This window comes from Staurois parvus, unplaced genomic scaffold, assembly GCF_062004578.1.
Source record: "Staurois parvus isolate SC_StPar_1 unplaced genomic scaffold, SC_StPar_1.0 ptg002770l, whole genome shotgun sequence".
Classification (NCBI taxonomy): Eukaryota; Metazoa; Chordata; class Amphibia; order Anura; family Ranidae; genus Staurois; species Staurois parvus.
In genome coordinates, this window is record NW_028320566.1 from 102,707 (window position 1) to 116,060 (window position 13,354).

Consider the following 13,354-nt stretch of genomic DNA (forward strand, 5'->3'; position numbering starts at 1 on the left):
GTGACTCAATGGCAGCAAGTTTATACAGTGAAGGGCCATGCTGTCAGGGCTCCTGGTAAGACCAGAGATGCGTGAACTGACACAGGGAAACGCAGGCTCAAGTATGGTGTAACAATATAATTTATTAAGGGTTATACACAAATATAACGCACAATATAAACCAAACCTCCAACTGATAACGGAATGTACACAGATAAGAGCAGTCAGGGCTGGTGAGGTGGAGTGGTCAGGCGGGCCGGGTCAGGAACCATCGGGCAGACAAGACACAAAGGCGTAGGCAGAGCGTAGTCAGACGGGCCGGGTAAGGAACAATCAGGCAGATGAGGTACCAAAGGAGCAGGAGAGTGGTCAGGAATAGCCAAGGTCAGGACAGGCGGAGTTCATTCAGGGTCAGGATCAAGCAGAATCAGGCAGGAAGCAGACAGGATGCAGATACAGGGGCTCATGGGAAACATACACCAAGGCCCTGACTGCAGGTCTGGCCATTCCTTAAATACACCTCCTGCAACCAGCCTCAGGTGATGGCTGACTGCAGGAGTGAGCTTCTGGTTGCTGAGAGCACCCGCTGGCCAGCCCTGGTACTGCAGCCCACAAGGCAGGTGAGTCCCACCACCATTGGCATGTCCATTCCTGACACATGCTCATTATTGACATTAAAGCGGAGCTCCACCCAAAAGGGTAAATATATTTATTGAAATATATTTTGAATATGGTCAAAGTTGTAGCATTGCAAATATATGGCAATATATTTGGGGAAAATATTTTTAAAATATATTTAAAATATATTTTTCTTCCATATGGGTTCACAAAGCACAACCGGGTCTGGCTTGCAAAGTATGCTACCTTATCACATGATGCAAGCTTTAGGCAAGCCATACATGGGTCGAAATTTGACCGATTTTTCATCCGTAAATCCAAACCTAAGAATAATCGGCCGATTTTCGCTCTATTAGTGGGTCAATGGCACCGGCCCATTTTCGTGGTTTCTCCCTTTTTCGGTGATCGAGCATGTTGGAAAATTTGTGAAAAACAACTGATTTTCGACTCAATGATGGTCAAATCGTACGATCGTTTTTCCGAAAAGTATATGAGCATGAGCCGTGACCTGGAAGGAACAGAAAGTCGCCTGTTATATGGGGTGAACTTTATAACTTGGTCGGTCGATTTTCAAAATCAATGATGGCACCATCGGATTACCGAGCGAACGACGTTTCCGATTTATGGACGAAAAATCTTTCGGAATTCGAACCATGTATGGCCGGCATTAGTGTGCTGACAAACAAGTGACCTCTCCTCCCTCTGCACCGCCCCCCCCCTTCTTTTACAAACAGAAAGTTTTCAGGATGCATCTCTTAGGCCTTGCAGCTCTCCCCCGACACTACTACCAGAAATGTATTACAAAGCAGCAACAGCTGTCAAATTGGCCATCAAAATGTCAGTCTGCAAGCGTCATTGTACAAATGCAATGATAGAAATGTATCGAAAGTGAAGCAGCTAGAATCTGCAACAGCTGTACATGACAACCAATCAGGCACCTTATTCACTTAAAGGATAAGTTCACCTTTGGAAACATGTTACATGTTTCACCCATTTTTAGGGTGGAACATGTAACATGTTTCCAATGCTGCAACTACATTCCGCTGCCCCCCCTTCCTCTGACAGAAGTATGGGGGGGGAGATACCCATACTAGCTGTCAGATTTGAAAACAGCGAGGCTGTGCCAGGCTCCGCCCACACGGCAGCGTCATTCATTCACAGTCCTCCATGAATGAATGAACTGCAAATCCTGATAGTCTTGTGGAGCGCCGTGGTAGTTCATTGAATCTTCCTGTTAGTATATCTGCTTGCCCGTACATCCCATATGGTCAAACAGATATACTGACAGATCTGCAGGAGACCTGCATGGCACCAGCGATATACTGATCACTGGTGCAAAGCTTTATAGGCTCCTGCAGACAAAAATAATAAATGCACATTTTTTACCTGCAAAAAAAATGTGCATTTATTATTTTTGTGCAAAAGGTGAGCTTATCCTTTAAAAGCTGACTATCTTTTGCACTACACTACATTTTATACATGTAACATGGTACAAATGGGCCTACCATCAACATATCCCCCCCACCTCCATGACAGTGTACGGGGGTTCCTCTTCCCCACAGTAGCTGTCACTGTTGAAATCTGCAGAAATCTGTGAATGAATGAACTACAAGTCCCATCTTCCACTGCGGCAGACGGACTTGGAACCCAAGTATGGTGATCTACGCACTTGTAGTCCATTGACACTTCATCCAGCTCTGTAACTGAAAGTCTGTACATCTGTACACACTGGGAGCTGGAGAAAGAGCCTGCAGGAGCCTGGCATTGTGATTCCCATCTACTGAACACTTTTCCCATGTTCTGCAGGCTCCTGTGAAAAAAATAAAAACACATTTTTTTCCTGCAACAATGTCCATTTCTTTATTTTATTTAAAAGTTGGGGCATAGCCTTTAAAGCGGTAGTAAACACCACTTGGACACGTATTCCTACAGGTAAGGTCACAATAAAGATTACCTGTAGATATAATAAATACTTCGTAAACGTGCACCACTTAGGAGACATTCGCTATATCTGCAACTGCGGTCTGAATTGAGGACACCCTGAGGGTGCAGACAATACAGAGCACTGTGCAGCGACCATAACTCCTGTGCACATGGGTGGGAGTGACGTCATCGCGGCATGGCCATTAACACTGCCAGAGCTCATGAGGCCAGAAGGAAGACCGGGTGAAGATGGAAGTGCCAAGAGATGTGACAGCGTGCCGCTGAAGGGCTTAAAGTGTTACTAAACCCAGGACCCCACATTCAGTATATCTGGTCTCCACTGACCCTGCATTCGCTATATCTGGTCTCCCAGGACCCTGCATTCAATATATCCGGTCTCCTAGGACCCCGCATTCACTATATCCGGTCTCCTAGGATCCTGCATTCACTATACCTGGTCTCCCAGGACCCTGCATTCACTATATCTGATCTCCCAGGACCCCGCATTCACTATATCTGATCTCCCAGGACCCTGCATTCACTATATCTGGTCTCCCAGGACCCTGCATTCACTATATCTGATGTCCCAGGACCCCGCATTCACTATATCTGGTCTCCCAGGACCCTGCATTCACTATATCTGATCTCCCAGGATCCTGCATTCACTATATCTGATCTCCCAGGACCCCGCATTCACTATATCTGATCTCCCCGGACCCCGCATTCACTATATCTGATCTCCCCGGACCCCGCATTCACTATACCTGGTCTCCCAGGACCCCGCATTCACTATACCTGGTCTCCCAGGACCCCGCATTCACTATACCTGGTCTCCCAGGACCCTGCATTCACTATATCTGATCTCCCAGGACCCCGCATTCACTATATCTGATCTCCCCGGACCCCGCATTCACTATACCTGGTCTCCCAGGACCCCGCATTCACTATACCTGGTCTCCCAGGACCCCGCATTCACTATACCTGGTCTCCCAGGACCCTGCATTCACTATATCTGATCTCCCAGGACCCCGCATTCACTATATCTGATCTCCCTGGACCCCGCATTCACTATATCCGCTCTCCCCAGACCCCGCATTCACTATATCCGCTCTCCCCAGACCCTGCATTCACTATATCTGGTCTCCCACAGTACACACAACATGGAAATGCAATTATTTTAGTAAATAGAAACTGCTAAATAACTTTTAGCAGTTTATATAGCAGTATATAGCAGTCTTGTGCCTTCTACTAGTGTCCAGCAGAGCACTGGTTAAAGCTTGTAGGAGGCATTTTCATTCTCTCTTGATCATCCTATGAGGCTGCAGGACCCCTGACCCTTAGTCTGGACAGTGCTGATTGTCCCTGTGCTGATCGCATGCACTTTCCCAAGAAAAAAAAAAAAAAAACGCTCTACTAATACACACCAAACTGAGCAAGTGCAGCTTGCCTCCAAGCCTCTGTTCTATCAGGAGTTATTCTGGGAACAGTAGAAGAAGGGGAGGATCATAGAAGATAGGATCAAACATCTTTTTTTACACAGTGCGGAGGATTAACCCTTTAGGTTCCACAGTGAGTATAAATAGTATATGATTTACTGCGTATACAGACTGATTTTACTGTTGTGGGCTTAGTAACACTTTACACTAAATTAAAAGGTAAATCTCTCATAATGTCCTAGTATACAGTGGATATAAGAAGTCTTCACACCCCTGTTAAAATGTCAGGTTTCTGTGATGTAACAAAATGAGACAAAGATAAATCATTTCAGAACTTTTTCCACCTTTAATGTGACCTATAAACTGTACAACTCAGTTGAACAACAAACTGAAATATTTTAGGTGGAGGAAAGTAAAAGTAAAAAACTAAAATATTATGGTTGCATAAGTGTGCACACCCTTAAACTAATTCTTTGTTGAAGCCCCTTTTGATGTGATTCCAGCACTCAGTCTTTTTGGGTATGAGCCTATTAGCATGGCACATCCTGACTTGGCAATATTTGCCCACTCTTCATTGCAAAAACACTCCAAATCTGTCAGATTGCGAGGGCATCTCCTGTGCACAGCCCTCTTCAGATCATCCCACAGATTTTCCATCGGATTCAGGTCTGGGCTCCGGCTGGGCCATTCCAAAACTTTCATCTTCTTCTGCTGAAGCCATTCCTTTGTTGATTTGGATGTATGCTTTGGGTGGTTGTTATGCTGAAAGATGAAGTTCCTCTTCATGTTCAGCTTTCTAGCAGAAGCCTGAAGGTTTTGTGCCAATATTGACTGGTATTTGGAACTGTTAATAATTCCCTCTACCTTGACTAAGGCCTCAGTTCTAGCTGAAGAAAAACACCCCCAAAGCATGATGCTGCCACCACCATGCTTCACGGTGGGTATGGTGTTCTTTTGGTGATGTGCAGTGTTATTTTTGGGCCAAACATCTTTTAGAATTTTGGCCAAAAAATTCAACCTCGGTTTCATCAGACCAGAACACATTTTCCCACATGCTTTTGGGAGACTTCAGATGTGTATTTGCAAAATTTAGCTGGGCTTGGATGTTTTTCTTCGGAAGAAAAGGCTTCCGTCTTGCCACTCTACCCCATAGCCCAGACATATGAAGAATACAGAGATTGTTGTCACATGTACCACACAGCCAGTACTTGCCAGATATTCCTGCAGCTCCTTTAATGTTGCTGTAGGCCTCTTGGCAGCCCCCCAGACCAGTTTTCTTCTCGTCTTTTCATCAATTTTGGAGGGACATCCAGTTCTTGGTAATGTCACTGTTGCGCCATATTTTCTCCACTCGATGATGACTGTCTTCACTGTGTTCCATGGTATATCTAATGCCTTGGAAATTCTTTTGTACCCTCCTCCTGACTGATACCTTTTAACAGTGAGATCCCTCTGATGCTTTAGAAGCTCTCTGTGGACCATGGCTTTTGCTGTAGGATGCGACTAAGCAAATGTCAGGAAAGACCTACTAGAACAGCTGAACTTTATTTGGGGTTAATCAGAGGCACTATAAATGATGGCAGGTGTGTACTGACTCCTATTTAACATAATTTTTAATGGGATTGCTTAATTCTGAACAAAGCTACATCCCCAGTTATAAGAGGGTGTGCACACTTATGCAACCACATCATTTTATGTTTACTTTCCCCCCAAAAGATCACAGTTTGTTTTTCAATTGAGTTGTACAGTTTATAGGTCACATTAAAGGTGGAAAAAGTTCTGAAATGATTTATCTTTGTCTCATTTTTTTATATCACAGGGGTGTGTAGACTTTTTATATCCACTGTACACATTATGTTATGACATTAACTTGGGGGACCTTTTTTTTTTTTTCTTAACTGCTGCTTTAAAGAATAACTAAAAGGATGGAGTTGGATTAGAACACAAAACTGAAAAAATTATAGAAAAGGAGACTATTCTCAGGAAACCTTCAAGGGACAGAGCCGCTTGCCATATGTTCCGGTAAACAACATACATTTAAACCAACTTCTCAAAGGCAGCACTAAATCCCCCCCAAAAAAGTAGTGAATTATAAATAATTAATTCATTTTTTTCTGGGATTGAGTGCTGCCCTTAAAAAGTTGGTGGATTAGAACACCTGTCAGGTCTTTATAGCCCCCATTAGGGAGATTCACCCTCTCTGTTCATCCTGTGTACCATTATCATTGAAAGTAGAATAAAACCCACACATTTTGGGTTTTCCCCATAAAAATAATAGAGGGGAAATCTTCCAATGGGGACACTAGTTCTGGAGACCTGGGAGTCCCCAATTAATTCCTTTACTTTGTAGCGATTTCCTCTCACCTCCTGTTTTGACTGTAGGAGAGGTAGTGAAGGGAAACCTTCCCAAAGGTATACAGATAGCAAAGAAAAACCATAACCCCTCCCTTATTTTATCTAAAATGGAAGTAAAAAAAAAAAGTTTTTACTATAGTTTTACTTTAGCCTAACACTATAAATTGCCAAGGAATCGTACAGGAATTGCACTGCATTCCAGTGCAATTACCATGCAAATTCAGTGCTGTGCCAACTGGGCTAATTCATTTTGAATGGGCTGAAATCGCACCAACTTAACGCATGCACTACTTTTGGTAATGCACTGCATCTGGATCAAATGGTAGTTTTGTACCAGGCGATTCAGGGCAGGCAAACGCACTGCGTTTGGGGTGTTAACAATGCATGGACACCTGCAGCAGATTGAAAGGGCAGTGCTTTTTTTTTAAATTCCATAATGTTTTGGCCGTGCTTTGTTAACGTGGTGTGGGAAACGTGCACAGATCATGGGTTTCCCGCACTGCGTTCTAGTATGGATCAGGGCATGAGCTTTTTTGAAAAAAAAAAAAAAAAATAGAAGTTGATTGGTTGCTGTCAGGAATGGACTCAGCACTGGTGGTGGGACTCACCTGCCGTGTGGGCTGCAGTACCAGGGCTGACCAGCGGGTGCTCTCAGCAACCAGAAGCTCACTCCTGCAGTCAGCCATCAGCTGAAGCTGATTGCAGGAGGTGTATTTAAGCAGGACCAGGCCTGTGATCAGGGCCTTTATTGTATTGTTTCCCATGAGCCCCTGTACCTGGTATCCTGTGTTCCTGTTCTGCTGACTATCTGATTTGTTGCCGACCCTGCCTGATCCTGATCTCTGCTGACTTCTCCTGCTTGATCCCTGGCTTGCCTGACCATCCTTCTGCCTGATCCTCAGTACCGCGCTGCCCGTGAGTTACTGAACCCGGCTTGTGACCCTGACTATTCTCTGCCTGCTCCTCCGATACCTCACTGCCCGCACGTTGCTGACCTGGCCTGCCTGACGCTACCCAGACCATCCATCCATCCATCCTGCACGGATCTGTCCCTGTTACTAGGTCTGCCAGCCTCTTCACGTCAGGCTTTCCCACGGTACATACCCTCGGCGGACCCCTCTACCACAGTTGGGTGCACTCAGGGGCCGCGACCTGGTCTCAGTCCTGCGCCAAGTCCATCCCCACCATCAGGGGCTCTGGTGAAAAGGCAGACTGGGGCTTAGACTCCGCACCCTGGGGAATCCCGTTCTGTGGGTACTAGAGATCCCGCCGCGCGGTGCCTGACAGTACCTAGCAGCCTGCCTGACCATTCCACCTCTCCAGCCCTGACTACGCCTGTGTTCCTGAAGCCTGCTACTTCCCTGTGTCAGTCCACACATTTCTGGTCATACCTGGATCCCTAACAGTTGCCATGCACAGCTGCTCCAGTTTTGATAAATTCCCACTATTGCAACTTTGATAGAAGAATATCTTAACACCTTCCATTCTGCCTATAGCAGATTGACGGCCGGGCGCGACGCTCCTCCTTCTGGGTGGACGTCATATGACGTCCTGTCAGATGGTGCCGCTCAAGCAGCCGTGCAGCAGCGTGATCTGTCACCGGCTGTGCCCTCGGGACACAGTAGAGGACAGATCACTACATCGGCCCGCTGTCAGTGTCCTGTCACCGCTGTGACTAACCACAACAGATCACATGACAATTGTATACAATGGATGGCTTCATGCCATCCATTGTATACAATTGTGTTGTCAGCTGTGACTGGTCACAACAGTCACATGGTACAGACAGGCCCATCTGTACCATATGTTGAGCTTTACCCAATCACAGCTAATCACAACAAAAGACTAAATCAATCAGTTTCATTCAGTAAAAATGGTTGCTAATGTCAATGAAAAACATTGGTATTAGCAATCATAATGCGTAAAAAAAAAAAACAACTATGCACATTGTTAACATTGTATTACTCTGGTCACAGTGTGTTGAAAAAAAAAATTGTAAATAGAAAAAAATAGTAATAGAAAAAAGAATAAATTAAATATTTTTTATTTCCACATACTGGTCACCAGTCAGTGTCCCTGATCACTGCCACACCAGTTATATGATAAATGCTGTACTGGACTGATGACAACATATAAAAAAAAAAAAGAAAAAAATTATTTTTTCAATTTCTTAATTTTCCAAAAATTGGGACAAAAAATTACAAAATTACAGCTTCATGCCTCTTACCAAATACCCTGGACTGTCTATTTTCCAAAAAAATGGTCATATAGGGGGTATTTGTACTATCCTGGCATTTTCAGGCCTCAAGAAATGAGATTGGCCGTCAGTACATCAGCATTGATCGATTGTCAGATATATATACCATGATTTTTGGACTCTAGCTTTCCTACACACTAAATTATAAACACTGATCTGGGGTATTTTCACCAAAGAAATGTAGCAGAATACATTTTGACTGAAATTTATGAAGAAAGCTTATTTATTTGCAAAAATTTTAAAAACAGAGACGAAGAAGAACGCGTTTTTTTTCCAATTTTTTTTTTTAAACTCAGTGCTGATTAAATACCATAAAAAGAAAGCCCTATTTGTGTGAAATTATAATTATTTTTAAAGGGTACAGTGTTGCATGACAGCGCAATTTTCATTCAAAGCGAGACAAAGTGCTGAAAGCTGAAAATTGGCCTGGGCAGGAAAGGGGTAAAAGTGCCCGGTAGGCAAGCGGCTATTACATACACGTGTGTGATATTCCTACACTTTTCATTACTGACTATTCTGCTCTAAAACAGACACCGGTACCTGTGCTGGAGGCTGGGCTCAGCCACAATCTGGAGGTTTTGCAGAGAAGATCCGTCATTGATATGAAGGAACAAAACTTCTTTGTGGGCTCGGACTGAGCGCACCCAACCCTGCGGAAGGAGAGGAGGTTAGTGAGCCCACATATTCTACAATGATGTAACAACCCAACTACACCGAAGGCTTTGCACAGCTTTGGTCATACATAATGCCGAGCTGTTTGATTCCCCCAGATGAGACTTTCTATGTAATACATCGGATTTATCTCTCCTTCATACTGGGCATGAAGACTCCATTTGTTTCTATACAAGAAATACAGCCAACTAGCATGATGTAGTGTGAGTTACATAGTTAGTCTGGCTGAAAAAAGACAAAAGTCCATCCAGTTCAACCATTAAAAAAAAAAAATTTATAATCCTACACCCACAGTTGATCCAGAGGAAGGCAAAAAAAAAACCAGCAAAGAATGATCCAATTTGCTCCTGTAGGGGAAAAAATCCTTCCCGATCCCCCGAGAGGCAATCGGATATTCCCTGGATCAAATTTACCTATAAATGTTCTATCCAGTTATATTCTGTGTATCCAAGAAAGAATCCGGGACTTTTTTAAAGCAATCCACTGAGCTGGCCAGAACCAACTCTTGAGGGATAGACACAAAGTTTACCCAATACACCTTTTCATCAAAAGCCACACAACAGATATACTGTATATTACTTGTTATAAAGTTCCTGTCAAAGTATAACTAACAGCAAAACTTTATTTTTAGTTTTGGATACCATGGGGAGGAATTAGAACCCCCGTCAGGTTATGTGTGTATGTTCCACTATTAGGGAGATTCACCCTATTTATCACAAAGAACAGGTTGTACCCAGAACAGTAATAGAGGGGAAACATTCCACTAGCTTTGGTGACCCCATTGGATTTGCAGGGATTTCCTCACTTCCTGTAGTGGCTATGGGACAGGAAGTGAAGGTAATTTTCCCTGATGGGACACAGATGGCATGTAAAAAAAGAAAACCTGACAGGAGTTGTAACCTTCCCTTATTCTATCCAAAACGTAAGAAAAAAAAAAGTTTTGCCTATAGTTCTGCTTTAAAGTGATTTTTTTTTTGTAAAATAATATACATGTCTATACGTACCTGCTGTGTGCAGTGGTTTGGCACAGAGCAGCCTGGATCCTCCTCTTCTCGGGTCCCCCGCAGGCTCTCCTGGCTCCTCCTGTCTGTCGGGTGCCCCCACAGCAAGCAGCTTGCTATGGGTGCACCCGCTTCTCCGTGTGTCCATTCACACACGGAGCAGTGGCTTACCCCCACGCCCTCTCTCTTCTCACTGGCTGACTGGCTGTGATTGACAGTAGCGAGAACCAATGGCTGCCGCTTGCTGTCTCAGCCAAATGAGGAGGCAGAGACCCGGGACAGCCGAGGCTGTCATTCACTTCGCTGGATCGCGATGAGGCTCAGGCAAGTATTGAGGAGGCTGGGGGAGCTGCTGCACACAGAAGGTCTTTTTACCTTCAAGCATAGAATGCATAAAGGTAAAACACCTGGAGCCTTTGGAAACACTTTAAAGATAAAAAATTACGAGGATAAAAACAAAAAAAATGTTTTATCCCACTAAGCTCCTGTAAGTTCTAAGCAAGTTCTATGTTGAAGGTTTGGCAGTCCTATGCAAAATGCTTATCTATGAGACAGAGTTCATTTATTTTAGTCATTCATACTGTGCTGATATATTCTGCAGAGCATTACAGACAATGCTGAGCCATTCACAGCAATCCCTGACCAGAGAGATCACAGTCCATATCGAGGAAAGACATTTAGGCCTCATTCATAAGAGGTGTACTAAACCATACGCTCATGCAGGGCCATGTTTAGCACATCCACCTGGCAGTACTAAAGTCATGGGTTCGAATCCCAACCACGGCACCACCTGCCTGGAGTTTGCATGTTCTCCCTGTGTGGGTTTCCTCCGGGTACTCCGGTTTCCTCCCACACTCCAAAGATATACTGGTAGGTTAATTGGCTCCTGTCTAAATTGGCCCTAGTATGTGTATGTATGAATGTGAGTTAAGGACCTTAGATTGCACGCCCCTTGAGGGTTAGGGACTGATGTGAATGTACAATATATATGTAAAGCGCTGCGTAAATTGATGGCACTATGTAAGTACCTGGAATAAATAAATAAATTGGTGGTGGTCCAGGTTTCCTCGTGCAGGCAGTCCAATTCATGTCCATTGGCACATAGTGGCTGCATGGACTTAGTTGCTGTGTCTTTACATGACATCCATGTAGATGAGGGTGCGTGTCACTGAACTTACACTGTCTATATCTGGGGACATGCACCGACACGGATGTCACATTGGGACACAGCAGCTGTGTCCCAAAGGACATCAATGGGACAGCCTGTACGGGGATGCACACAACACCTGAGGGTAAAGACGGCCTTGCAGGGGCATACGGTAAGAGAGGCCCTGTGTGAGAGGCCCTAACCACTTACAATCCTGAGGATTTACCCTCCTTCCTGATCAGGCCATTTTTTGCGTTACAGCGCTCCATTACTTTAACTGACAATTGCGCGGTTATGCAACAACGCACCCAAATGAAATTTACGTCCTTTTTTTCCTATGAATTAAGCTTTCTTTCGGTGGTATTGATAGCCTGTGTATTTTTTATGCTAAAAAAAAAAAAGAGAAGACTGAAAAAAAAAAACAATATTTTTGATTTTTTTTTGCTATTAAACGTGTCCAGTAAAAGAATTTACAAAAAAAAAAAAATCTAAATTTTTTCATAAATTTAGGCCATGTGAAAGCTATAGCGTTTACAAATGGAGGTATATATACTGGGATTTTTTTTTTTTTGCTAGTAATGGCAGCGATCAGCGATTTATAGCAGGACTGCGGCAGGCATTCTGACATTGAGGGGGGAACTGACTTGGTGTCACTGACATCCCCAGTGACACCAATACAGTGATCAGTGCTTAGGGGGGAAAAAAAACACTGACACAGTAATAATGGCACTGGGCAGGCAGGTGTTAACATGAGGGGTGATCAAAGGGTTAACTGTGTGCCGTTTACTGTGTCCGTGCTTCACTGTAAGCCATGCAAAGCAGTGTGCAGGAGCTGACAGGAAGGAGAACTGTTTTGTGTACAAACAGTTGTTCCCCCCCCCAAAGTCGGAGATGCTCAGCAATCACTGGACGCTGGCGAGTAATCATCAGCTGGGACCTGACGATTGACAGCTGAGGCAGCGAATGGTGGCGTGGATAGTGTGTGTGTGTGTGTCAGATAGTGGTTAAAGTGATAGTAAAACCTACATATACCCAATGAAATGCCCGGCCTCAGGTGATACAAATCCCCCTCCTACATACGTTGTACCTGTTTATCTGCACTATTTCTTCTCTACATCCCTTCAAATTACAGAATTTATAAAACTAGCCTGAGCTGTCAGAAAACAGAAGGGCGGAGAGCTAAAATTACATACTGCAGAGCTCAGTGAGGAGATCTCTGAGAGCTGTTTGGAGGGAAGGCTCACAACCCCTTCACAGAGCACACTGGAACAGAGCTGAGGATGTCAATCACAGGCTGTGTGCTGGAGCTCCCATCCCTGTCACCTTTGTATCTCTTTGTGTCAGGAAAACTTGTCAGATGTGACTCATGCAGGTAGCAGAGGAAGAAAGCAGCAGAGAGAAATGACACTTAGTGCTCTGAATTGAGACAAGTGCCCACTATAGCGGGATATGCTTTGTTCATATTTCATGTCTGAGGTTTACAACAGTTATTGTTCATCTTCCCTGCCCCTTCTCGGTCAACATGCAATTAAAATAAAGATGAAAAAATACCCAGATTAATCGCTGGATCTTTGTGTTTCTCTATGCAATGCAAACAGATCAGGGTGTTGTACGCAGCTTCCTGAAAACATTACAGCACCCTGTCTCAGGGCTCCTTTGAAGAGTCCTCAGTCCTGGTGCAAGCAGTGGGCTGGATCTTGAGAGGCGCTTTGCAAAATAACAAAATGACTTGATGGGTGGATGTCAGTCTGCAGGAGTGGGCGTTCCTAGGCAGACTTTATTTGCATACAGACCACCCTAGGTCAGGGCTCGACAAATCCCAGACGCCAGGTCACCATGGCGACAAGAAATTGCGTCCTGGCGTCTGGGTTCACAGATATGTATACACATATACTGAAATCTCCATGTCATTCAGGTTTCTGTGAGATTTCAGCACAGGTGTGATTTTGTCGCTCTCTATCCATGA

The 13,354-nt window shown here is 44.3% G+C and overlaps 1 protein-coding gene across 5 annotated transcripts in view; it reads right to left on the minus strand.

Moving 5' to 3' along the window:
• Positions 1 to 13,354, minus strand: part of LOC149429152 (asparaginyl-tRNA synthetase-like) — a 111,819-nt gene that overhangs the window by 94,708 nt on the left and 3,757 nt on the right. For all 5 annotated transcript variants that reach the window (XM_089666671.1, XM_089666672.1, XM_089666669.1 and 2 more), the window contains exon 3: positions 9,109 to 9,218. In XM_089666671.1, the coding sequence (XP_089522797.1) occupies positions 9,109 to 9,218 (110 nt within the window). The remainder of the gene's footprint in view (positions 1 to 9,108; positions 9,219 to 13,354) is intronic.